Source organism: Protobothrops mucrosquamatus, unplaced genomic scaffold, assembly GCF_001527695.2.
Source record: "Protobothrops mucrosquamatus isolate PMUCROS unplaced genomic scaffold, P.Mucros_1.0 scaffold2060, whole genome shotgun sequence".
Classification (NCBI taxonomy): Eukaryota; Metazoa; Chordata; class Lepidosauria; order Squamata; family Viperidae; genus Protobothrops; species Protobothrops mucrosquamatus.
In genome coordinates this window covers 18,296-30,307 of record NW_015388165.1, presented here as the reverse complement: position 1 = coordinate 30,307, position 12,012 = coordinate 18,296, and the positions used below count along the sequence as shown (strand labels likewise).

Here is a 12,012-nt window from a genome sequence, read left to right as displayed (position 1 = left end):
GCAAAAGAAAATCTTGATAAATCTGAAATGTTTTGAGGGGGAAATGGCTTGGATTGATGAAACAAAAATTGAACAGTTCAACTACAACCACATAAGGAGCACTTGAAGAAAGTAACACTGCCAGTCATTAAGGTGATGTTTCATTATCTTTTACAGATTGGTTGAGGACTTTAAAAAGAAGGGAAAATGGAAATGTTTGCACCTCTATAGGGATAACCTTTTCAGAGACCTTTGAGGAATGGTGGAAAAATTTAATTTGTACAAACTAACGTTGTAAACTGCAAGACGTGTTTTAATTCATAGAAATGGATACAAATTCTGTTTAATTTCATTTTTTATTAGATTTTGCATAATACTTGCATTGCAGTAGTAGCTTAAATAAAATCAAAATGCTGCGAGTAAAATAAATGGCAGCTAAAGAGAAGAATTTCTTCATTTTTCTGCTAGCAAAATCAGTTTTATACTATAGGGAAAAATAGTTTGTATGTCTATGGAGATTCTCAATCATTATATTTTGTATAAACATTCAACAGAAATCTGCGCAACACACTGTATAAGCAAAAGTGCAAGATTAAAAAAAATGTATATTCTTACTGTAACTGGCAGCCTCTGAATTGTCTGGTGGGGATTGGTGCAAAGTTTTATATAATGCTCCTGTTTAAAGTAATCATTGGATGCTACACTGGAAAAAAAACCCTAAACCAGGTGACCTCTATGATCCGTTCTCCAGTTCTTTGTTTCTATAATTTCTTGATCCTCTAGGTCAGGGGTGTCAAACTGCTGGCCCGTAGGCCTGATGCGTCACGCGGAAGCCGCACCCACCCCAGCTCCAACAAGGGGAAAAAAGTCGTGATACATCGCGCAGTGAGTTTGACACCCCTGCTCTAGGTCAAGACTTGGTTCCTTTGAGATGTGTAAATCTCCAACATCTGCTGCCAGCATGTCCTTTAGAACATCTAACATCAAGTTGAGAAATGCAAATTTATTTCTACAAGCAATTACAAGAAAGTACCCTTGAAAAGTCTTTGGTAGAGAAACTAGTAGAGTCCTGGAGCAGCTTAAAGGCCAATAAAGTTATTATATGATACATTTTCTGTCCTTTAAATGAAATTTTGTTTTGATTTCTTTTATTCTGTTTCATTATTTTTATAAGTAACTCAAGGTGGTGAACACACCAGATACTCCTTCTTCTTCCTGTTTTCCCCACAACAACAACAACCCTGTGAGGTGGATTGGGCTATGATAGAGAGACTAGCTCAAAGCCACCCAGCCAGCTTTCATGCTTAAGGTGGGAGTACACATTTTGTAGCCTGTAGCAGTTCTCCTATATATAAATCCTATAGCTAATAATCTTGTAAATAATGCTACCACATTTTTATAAGGAAAATATGTACATATTATCATTTCAGGATTTTTGCTCAAACCACTGAAAATTCAGTGCTTATACATACATGTACACAAACACATGTATATGTGTGTGTATATACATATATATACTAATATGAAGCATAATTCCATATATACACATGCATACTTTATATAGAGTATGATCTGATACATTAAGTAGTATTTTTTCCCCAGAATGTATTGTACCCCTCTAAATGGCTGTATTTAATCTTTTAACTATGATGGGATTCTCAAAGCAAAATTGGTTTAGTGAATTTTGCAAGCGAGTTAGTATAAAATAGGCAATTTAAAGTGTCAACTCTAGCCCTGCTCTCCCCACTGAACCTCTTAGCAATGACATTGGTAGTGTTAGGTAGTCATCTTATTTCCATGTTGATATTTGGAGGATTATACAATGAACATAACTACCAGTACATTCAATAGACAAAAAGAAGTATTCACGTAATAGAAACAGATGGTCTGCATTTACAGTCACAACTGGCACTGGAACTTCCATCACTAAGTAAGATGGTAAGTGAGTTATGCGCAATTTTACAATCTTTTTGCTACCCTTATTAAGCAAATCACCATGGCTGATAAGTGAATTGCACGGTCTTTATGCAAATCCAGATTCCCCCATTAATTTGGCTTGTTGGAAGCCAACTGAGAAGGTCACAAATGATGATCATGTGACCCTGAGATGCAGCAACCATCATAAGCACATGCTGATTGCCAAATGCCTGAATTCTGATCACATGACTGCCGGGACACTGACCATCATAAATGCGAGAACCAGTCATAAGTCACTTTTTTCAATGCTTTTCAGTGATTTACTAATCAACATTCAACTCCTGATGGACATTACACAATGTATTTTTTTTCTTGTGTATTTCCTCCTAAAAGGAGACGATCAGCAACGACTGATATCCTTCACCATGAGTAGAGGCAAAGTTCCGATAACTCGGTCACGAGAGGTTTCTGTAAAGACGTCAGTACCCCGGTCGTACTACAGTAACTTCCCGTATCTATTTATCTACTCCCATTTGCATGCTTTTGAACTGCTAAGTTGGCAGGATCTGGGGCAAGGATGGGAGCTCACCCCATCACGTGGAGCTCAGCTTTCCAACCAACAAGCCCAGTGTCTTAAACCACCGAGCCATCGTGCTGCCCAATGTGCTACATTAATTTACTCAAAATGAAAATAATCCATCATTTTTAGACTCCATGAATGCCTGGGTAAATTAATAATAAGATCTATCAATAGCTTTTAACTATCATGGTTAAATAAAATCTTTGTATTCAAAGGCAACTGACATGTTTTTAGATAATGGTAAGGGCTGTTGAACCCTTTCCATAATAAACTATATAGGTTGGCTGGTATATTCAAGTGACAAGGTTCTAAGTCAGTGTATCTCTACCTTGGCAACTTTAAGATATATATGCTGGCTGGAGAATTCCTGGAGTTGAAGTCCACATATCTTAAAGTTGCCAAGGTTAAGACATGTTCTAGACATGTTCTACAGCAAAATCTACAAGTTGAACAATTACATTCTCTGCCCTCTTAATTTAGCACGTCATATGATTAGCTTTGCTTCTCTGTTTGAAGCACTACAGTTAAGACACTGATTCAGAGGAAATACTCATTGCCCCAAGGTGAAGCTCTTAAACGCTAAGACGTTGGGTTAGTTCTTCAATGCATTTTAAGAGGAAAAAAAAAGAGTTAGACACAAGAATCAAATTGCGTATCATTAACAAGGACGTAAACTAAATTATTTTCAAGGAAAAACCTCACTCAGGCCGGTGAAATTAACCATTATTAACCGTATAATATAATTATTTCAAAACAATAACAATTTCTGGTTTCCAGTCAGTAACGAAAAGGTAAGTTCGACAAAGGAAAAGAAGAAGGGACTGAAGGAGGAGGTGAAGCTCATATTCTTCTACATCAGCTTTCGCATCCTGATACTGCTGGTATTCGGAAACCAAGTCATTGGTGTTGCCTTCTGCCTCAGAAAATTCCATTTCATCCATCCCTTCACCAGTGTACCAGTGGAGAAATGCTTTTCTTTTGAACATTGCTGAGAACTGATCAGAGATGCGACTGAAGAGCTGCTGAATGGCCGTGTTGTTGCCTATGAAGGTGGCCGACATTTTTAGACCACGAGGAGGAATGTCACAAACAGCCACTTTAACGTTGTTGGGGATCCATTCCACAAAGTGACTGCTATTTTTAGTCTGCACAGCCAATAGCTGCTCATCCACTTCCCTCGTAGACATTTGGCCTCTGAAGATGCAGGCCACTGTCAAATACCGCCCGTAACGTGGGTCACAAGCTGCCATCATATTCCGAGCATCGAACATCTGTTGTGTAAGTTCTGGGACTGACAGAGCTCGGTATTGTTGACTGCCCCGAGCTGTTAGTGGAGCAAATCCTGGCATAAAGAAGTGAAGTCTGGGAAAAGGCACCATGTTGACGGCCAACTTTCTCAAATCTGCATTGAGTTGGCCAGGAAAGCGAAGTGAGGTAGTGACGCCACTCATGGTGAGGGACACCAAATGGTTGAGATCTCCATAGCTTGGTGTGGGGAGCTTCAGTGTTCTAAAGCAGATGTCATACAGAGCTTCATTGTCGATGCAGAAGGTTTCATCTGTATTTTCTATCAGCTGGTGGATGGATAAGATGGCATTGTACGGTTCAACAACAGTGTCTGAAACTTTGGGTGAGGGCACCACACTGAAAGTGTTCATGATCCTATCAGGATATTCTTCTTTGATCTTGTTAATCAGAAGGGTGCCCATTCCAGAGCCTGTCCCACCTCCGAGAGAATGGACGAGCTGAAAGCCCTGGAGACAGTCGCATCCTTCAGATTCATTCCTCACAATGTCCATTACATTTTCAATCAATTCGGCCCCTTCGGTATAATGACCCTTTGCCCAATTGTTACCAGCACCTGAATTTCCTGTAAATATATAGTTATAAAGAGAGCTGGCTAAATGTCAATTGAATAATTAGCAATTCATTTAAAAAATTAATTATTCTACCCAAATGCAAAAAGCTTATCTCTAAAACAAGGCAGGACCTCAGCCAGTCTTCCTAAATGCCGGTAAGTTATTAACAGGTGCATAAAAGTACCCCTTGACATTTAGGGAAGAAAATGAATTTTATATCAAAACATATATATATATTTGAGAACAAAGCCTATGTTGGTTCCACTTAAAAATTTTAAGCAGATTGATAACCATTATGGAACTGTTATAGGTATTAGGGTTTTTTTGTAGAACTTCCAGTTTCATCTCTAGGAATTTTTTTTCAAATGCCACCTTTAATTATTTGCTTACAAAAACCTACAAAATGTTCAACCTCCATATCAAGATCCTGCAGCTAACCTAAAATTGTAATTAATTATAGAATGGATAAGGCACCTGCCTCCATGTAGGAGGAGTCGATTCTAAAATGGTGGCGCCTTTCTTGGCTGCAGTTGCTTCAGCTCCCAAGAATGTTGAGGTTTTAGAGTTGAAAGTGTCACCTGATTTGAGTGATTCTTTGGCAATTGTGACGAGAAAGTGGAATTGTATTACCAAACTGTTATATGACCGTCAGTTCTAATTGGATTTGGTGATATTTAGCAAGAGAGGAACTGGTGATAAAGCTGTTCTGGAAAGTCTGTGTTGCTTTGGACTGCTTCAGTTGAAGGTGTCAGCAGCAAAAGTGTCGATTGGGTGGAGGGTGAGGGATCAGCTGCAATCTCTAAAAGTTCTTGACAATGTTTTGGGCAGTGGAAGCAGTGGGGAGCAGCAGCCTGTGAAGCAGGGAAGTCTCCCCCCAGCTCTGAGTGTCTTTTGAGGTGGAGGCAGTGTGATTGAAAGAGGAAACATGGGGCAAATATAGAGGGCTAATGACTAGGCTACGGGTTAATCCATATGGAATGTCACTACCATCTATTTTGTTTGCTAATGTGTTCCCTAGAGCCTAAAATGGATTACATGAAACTAGAGTTAATAACAAACCGGCAGGTGAGAAACTGCTGTGTCATCATTGCAACAGAAACATGATTAAAACATTCCGCCCCAGATAGTGCTGATAGCTTGGATGGACCTTCAACATTTCGGCTTATTCCCTTTTGAGAGCAGGAATCAGAATTTCATTTTTAAATGTGTGCAAGTGTGTTCCCAGGAAAAAATGACAAAGTTTATCTTATCTTGTAAGAAATGTTCTGGTTTCGTCTTTGAATATTTTAGATAAGTCTCCTGTGATCTGTTTAAGCTTTCACTAAAAACATAAAAAACAGAATTAAGTTTCTCCTCATAAAAATTAGGCTGTTAGGTGTTCTGAAGCTATGATTAAAGATACTGATATCTTAGTGACTCAAAGGGATGAATGTCAGCTATGTTGATTCTGTGAGTATCAAATTGCTAAATTAGTTTTATAAGTAATGTCATATACATACCATGAATGAAGTTATCGGGCCGAAAGAGTGGACCAATTTTGCTGGACCGCACACTGTCCATTGTTCCAGGTTCCAAGTCCACCAGGATAGCACGAGGAACATACTTATGAGCTGCAGCACAATGGATCAAAGATATGATAAATAATCACTTGTAGGCCTCACCTGAACATTTCCTAAGCCTACAGAACTCATTTAAAACACTCCAGAAGTATTTTAAACACTTAAGTCACCCAAACCATGCACACAAACATGGTAGAATTGGTATTGTCTTTAAACTGGAATGTAAGCAATTTGGGCTTAGAAATCAACATGATGTTGACATTACTAGAGCATGGATTGATTCGTTTTGGATGCTTCTCAGAATCTATGTGGACTTCAGGATGATTGTCAGTTCAAAATGGGGTTAGCCAGTTGACCCCCAACACAGCATCTGATGACTTTTCTAAAGAGGGCCAAGAATGGGCAGGGATGTCATGTTGGACAATCCCCTACTAATTAGAAATAGGCTTTGGAAACCTGCTGAAACACTGTCCGCAATCTTCATATCTGTTACCAGTAAACAAATAAAAAGTGGAACATAAAAATATGTGGGAAAATGCCTGGCAGTGGGCAAGAGTGCAGGTAATCCTCAATTTACAACAGTTCATTTAGTGACCAAAGTTACAGCAACACTGAAAAAAGTGACGTATGACTGTTTTTCACACTTACAACCATTGTAGCATCCCCGTGGTCACGTGATCAAAATTCAGATGCTTGGCAACTGACACATATTTATGATGGTTGCAGTGTCCCTGAGGTCATATGATTCACTTAACAACCGTGTTACTAACTTACAACTGCAGTGATTCACTTAACAAGTATGGCGAGAAAATGGGGCAAAATTCACTTAACAAAATGTCTCGCTTAGCAACAGAAATGTTGGGCTCATTGTCGTCATGAGTCAAGGACTGTCTGTAGTATCAAATGTTTATGCAATTTCCTCTATGTCCGTTAGATGGCAATATATTGAAAGCTATGAACGTCTGAGAAATGTATGTTAAGTTGGTGAGATACACATAGGGCAGGGATAGGCAACCTTGGCTCTTTTATGACTCGTGGACTTCAACTCCCAGAATTCCTGAACCAGGAATTCTGGGAGTTGAAGTCCACGAGTCATAAAAGAGCCAAGGTTGCCTACCCCCGACATAGGGCTTTTATTACATTAAGGAAATCATCACATCCACACAATCTGTTCACAGAAATCTATTCTGGAAGGCAATATCCACTATCTTCAATGAGACTGGTGATTTTAAAATGCTGCAGACTTTGCAACCGTATCGTCTCCTCTGTACAGGAAAGAATTTGAACTCCAAAGTTATTCATCTTTCTCTTGAGATAATATATTCAGCTGTGAATGATCAAATACTGTAATCCTAGAGTACTGTTTCTCAATTTACTAATCTTAAGAAGTGTGGACTGAGTTGAAGTTCACACCTCCTAAAGTTGCCAAGGTTGAGAAACGCTGGGGGTTTCATGGCTTCACTGAAAGGTAATAAAGTTGGCAGGGAACTTAGAAGTCTTCTAGACCAGGGGTAGGCAACCTTGGCTCTTTTATGACTCGTGGACTTCAACTCCCAGAATTCCTGAGCCAGCATGGCTGGCTCAGGAATTCTGGGAGTTGAAGTCCATGAGTCATAAAAGAGCCAAGGTTGCCTACCCCTGGTAGACCAACCCCTTGCTCAAGCAGGAGGCCCAATATCATTCCAGACAAATGGCTGTCCAGTTTCTTCTTAAAAACCTCCAGTGATGGAGCACCCACAACGTCGGAAGGCAAGCTGTTCCACTGGTTAGCTGTCCTCACATTCCATTGATTAACTGTTCTCGCCGATAGAAACTTTCTCCTTAATTCTAGGTTGGATTTCTCTTTAATAAGCTCCCACCCATTGCTTCTTGTCCTGCCTTCTGGTAGTTGGAAGAATAGGTTGACCCCCTCTCCTGCCCCTCAAATATCGAAAGCAATTAATAAATGATAATAGGATGGTCATTCTTGCCTGGGTTGCAAATGTATCTCTACAGCAGTGTTTTTCAAACTTGGCAACTTTAAAATGTGTGGACTTCAACCTCCAGAACTCTCTGGCCAGTGGACCAGATCTGGCACATAGCCTACAGTTTGCCAACCCCAGGTCGAGTGCAAACGTAAGAATTTTTGATGCTGCAGTTCTAATACACAAAGCAGTTTCTGCGCAGGGAAAGCCTCATTTGACAGTTCTTAAAAGAAGTGGGTTTCGTGGCAGTGAAAGATGACAAAGCATTTTATTTATTGTGTTATAATAATACTGTTAAGGCACTCTTGAATCTCTGGCATTGATAGTAATACATAAATGATAAACATGTTCTATTTTTAACCTCTGTAGTTGCCCATGCAAGCAAAGTTGTTTTGCTCAGTTACTTACAGTACGCTTCATTGAAGTACACATTAATTCTTTCCTGCTGCAACGGTGAATCACCGTGATAATTTCCTGTGGTGTCAATCCCATGCTCGTCGCTGATGACTTCCCAGAACTGAAAGAGGACAAACAGACTCAAACAATACAAGCATTCCACCTGGTTATTTATTTCTGTATTTACTGGCCTGGTAAAGTCGTGAAAGGCTTGGATCACTGGCATTCTTGCATGGGTGGGGCAGCACGCATGGAATTTGAAGGAGCTCTCTTTTTTCCCTTGACTTAATGTATGAATTTTCCTTCCCCCTCCACCTCCCTAGTAGGAAATCAAGGTGATAAACAAATCAGATAAAAATAGTCATGTGAGTCAGATCGGGAAACAGCAGCTCCCTCTGTCTGTAATCCTGAAACTAAAAATTGGTTACTTGCCACAAGTTAGTAGAGCAACCTTCCCGTGCACTGTCAGGTGGGTTTGGATTGCTTTGGGTAGTTGTGAATATTTAATATGACTTCCGGCAGTTCTTCATGTATTTCTAGGTTCTCATTCATCCTGGTTTCTCTTCCCAGTCTTCTTTCTCTCTTTCCCCCCTACCCATTCCCTCAATGGGGTTACTAAGAGTCAACACCATCTTGCTTTCACTGAAACAGTCCATTCTTTCTCCTGCAATCTTGAGAACCCTTTCTCAGGTCACGTGTTAGTAAAACCAGGTGGGGAGGAAAGGAAAGAAAGTAGATTCCATGGCATCCAGAACTGCCAGTGTGGGACAGAATAAGACCAAATTTGGCCAAAGAAAGGTCCAATTTTAAAATGGGCCAGATTTGGCCGAAGGCTGCAAAGGAAAACACTCAAGAAAAATACCTCTTTTCTGGTCATGTGACTTAGAGCAGAGCATGTGCAGCCCACCCTGTGCACCCATGTAGACAAACACAACTGCAACATGATGGAAGAGCAGAAATCCACCTAAACACACAGTTATAATCTTCTGTCTTTATTTACAATGACAAAAAGAGAGAGGTTTTCTCTGCTCGTGACTAAGGGTTGGAAAGTATTCCCAAAGCTGTGCTAGCACATTTTACCACCTTGTTTAATTTTCCTCCCTACTGCTAAAGTCAGGTTTTAAAATAACTTTCACAATCTTTGAATTGCATTGTACGCTTTTCGTTAATTATGATTTATTCTTATTATCTTCACCAATTCATTTCAACCCAGACTTGTAAGAATCAAAAGCAGAGAGACAGCAATAGGCAGAGTTTTTACCAGTCCAACATTGAGTTGGAGTAGAAAGCAACGTGTGGCATTGGATTCTTACCCCACAACCTCTATCTTCGTGTCCACTCCGACATTCAGCCCTGCTGAGCCTTTATCTGGGACTATGAGGGCGTAAATGCAAGAACGCCCTCGTATTTAATTTGTATTTAGTTTGTACAAACCTCTTGTATTTAGTTTGCAGTAAAAAAAAAATACTTTGATAGTTACAAATAGTCTACAATTCAAAACTGGGATGTGTACAAAAGTGTCATGCTGAATCAGACTATATTCTTCCAGGGTCATTAGGAAATGTAGCCAAAGGAAAGCATGAAGATTCATTCCCCTTCTGAGTCCTTGTAATTTAGGAGACATTTTATTTCCAGAAGTTTTGCTGAGTTCTTATAGGCAGCAGTTTCCATCATCACTAAGAATACAGGTAGTCTTCAACTTACAACAATTCATTTAGTGGCCATTCAAAGTTACAACAGCTCTGAAAAAAGTGACTTATGAGCATTTTTCACAACCTTTGTAGCACCCCCACGATCGTGTGATCAGAATTCAGATGCTTGGCAACTGGTTCATACTTACGACCATTGCTGTGTCCCAAGGTCATTGGATTAGCTTTTGCAACCTTTTGACAAGCAAGGTCAATGAGGAAGCCTGATTCACTTAACAACCTGGTTACTAACTTATCAACTGCAGTGATTCACTTAACAACTGTGGCAAAAAAGGTCATGAAGTGGAGCAAAACTCACTTAAAAAATGTCCCACTGAGCAACATAAATTTTGGGCTCAATTGTTGTCGTTAATTGAGGACTACCTGTACTTACGAATGACCTACATTAGGAAATAGTTGCTATTGTCTATCAATTGTGGTTAGAACAAAATTATTCAGGACATGATCTATATCAGGGCTAGCCTTTTGCCACTTATTTTGCAAACTTCCTTGTTTCCAGGTTGCCTTACATCAACCAAACGTATTTGTAAGTAAAAGAAATACAGAACTTGTTTTAAACATACTTTCTTTACAACAAGAAAGGAATGCCATAAATTAATTTTCAAATACAATTCACTGGCGAAGGAGTAATTACCATTTAAAAAATGAGAATTACGCTGAGTAAATATTCACAGGAGATTTTTCCCAGCCTGGGGACTCCAAATGCCCCACTATAATAATTCCTTGGCAGGAAATGACAGGATCTAAAATCCAGACCGTCATTTTAGTGGCTGATTAATGCTGTAATGCTATTTTTCTAATCTGGATTGATCTGGACACATCTTTAGGAGAACAGATTAGTAATGATTCCTCAGAAAAACTCAAGCACCACCAGAGTATTTTGTCCAAAGAATGGACAAGGTGGGGGAATATGCCAGCACAGTGGGAACTATGATCATTAAACCTTCTTAGTCTTTGCCATTTTTACTAAATATACTATATTTTCACTGGGTTTGTATTAAGGGGATTTGTTCACACCAGCATTCATTTTCTTCTCTACTTGCACCCCAAAATGTCTTTAAAGAGCAATTCAACAAATGAATGTGGGGGAAAAAAACTAATTGTCATATTTCTGTGCTACTGCTGTTTTCCAAAGCTAGTATGTTGCTGGGAAGAAGTGAACATCTCTTTTTCAGTTGTGCAGGTTTCCTTGAGGCATCTGATATGAAACAGGATGCTGGTCTAAATGAATCATTATTTGACCTTTCTTCTGACATGTTGAAAAACCTATGTTTTAATAGATTTTGCATGTTGGTCAAATGTAATAGCATCTTCATCCAAACGTCTATCACATTTGTTGGTGTGAACTTATAGCTCATTATCGTTAAGCAGCATAATGAAAGCAATGTCCTACCTTTGCACCAATCTGATTCCCGCACTGGCCAATCTGGACATGCACAATTTCACGCATCTTGCTAGATCCAGCAAGGAAGATGGATTCCTCTTTTCCAGATGCTCTCTCCAAAAGAGTCACTCACCCCCTGCAGTGCCAGCTACAGCTACTCTTATCATCTGCCAAATGTGACTTCTAGAGTAAATGCAAGCAACAGCATCAACATGGGAAGATCTGGCACCTCCCACTGCTGACTACAAGAGCTCTTCTGATATGACATTCATAAGAAAGTCCCAAAGAAGGAAAACATTCTAATAATTCAGTATCCCTTTAATGAATGCATCTCTTATCCATGTAATCTTATGCACAAGGACTCGGCCCATCCAGCCCAAGCTATGCAATCTTATTGTGTCTTGCAACAACTACTCACATTTCCAAATGCGCAACTTGGGGTGCTAGTAGAAAATCAGGTCTTTCTCTTTCATTCCAGCTCGCTGAGATGAAATAATAATCCATGATCACCTATATGGCATGATGTCTGGTCCCCACCTTTTATTGATAATTATCAAAGCACAACACCATCAAATCCAACATTTTGTGTCCAATAGTGCGGGCAGATGCTAGTCATATCAGACACAGAGATTGTTACAGCCATCATTAAAGACTCTTCTTCAGAA

At 39.5% G+C, this 12,012-nt stretch overlaps 1 protein-coding gene across 1 annotated transcript; it reads right to left on the bottom strand.

The window, feature by feature from the left end:
• Window positions 1–3,219: 3,219 nt before the first annotated feature.
• Window positions 3,220–11,476, bottom strand: LOC107294710 (tubulin beta-6 chain). Its single transcript, XM_015823965.1, has 4 exons — window positions 11,357–11,476; window positions 8,267–8,375; window positions 5,835–5,945; window positions 3,220–4,346 (listed from the first exon to the last, which is right to left on the bottom strand). Exons 1-4 carry the CDS (start codon window positions 11,411–11,413, stop codon window positions 3,220–3,222), a joined length of 1,404 nt encoding a protein of 467 aa, XP_015679451.1. The 5' UTR covers window positions 11,414–11,476.
• Between the last annotated feature and the right edge of the window lie 536 nt (window positions 11,477–12,012).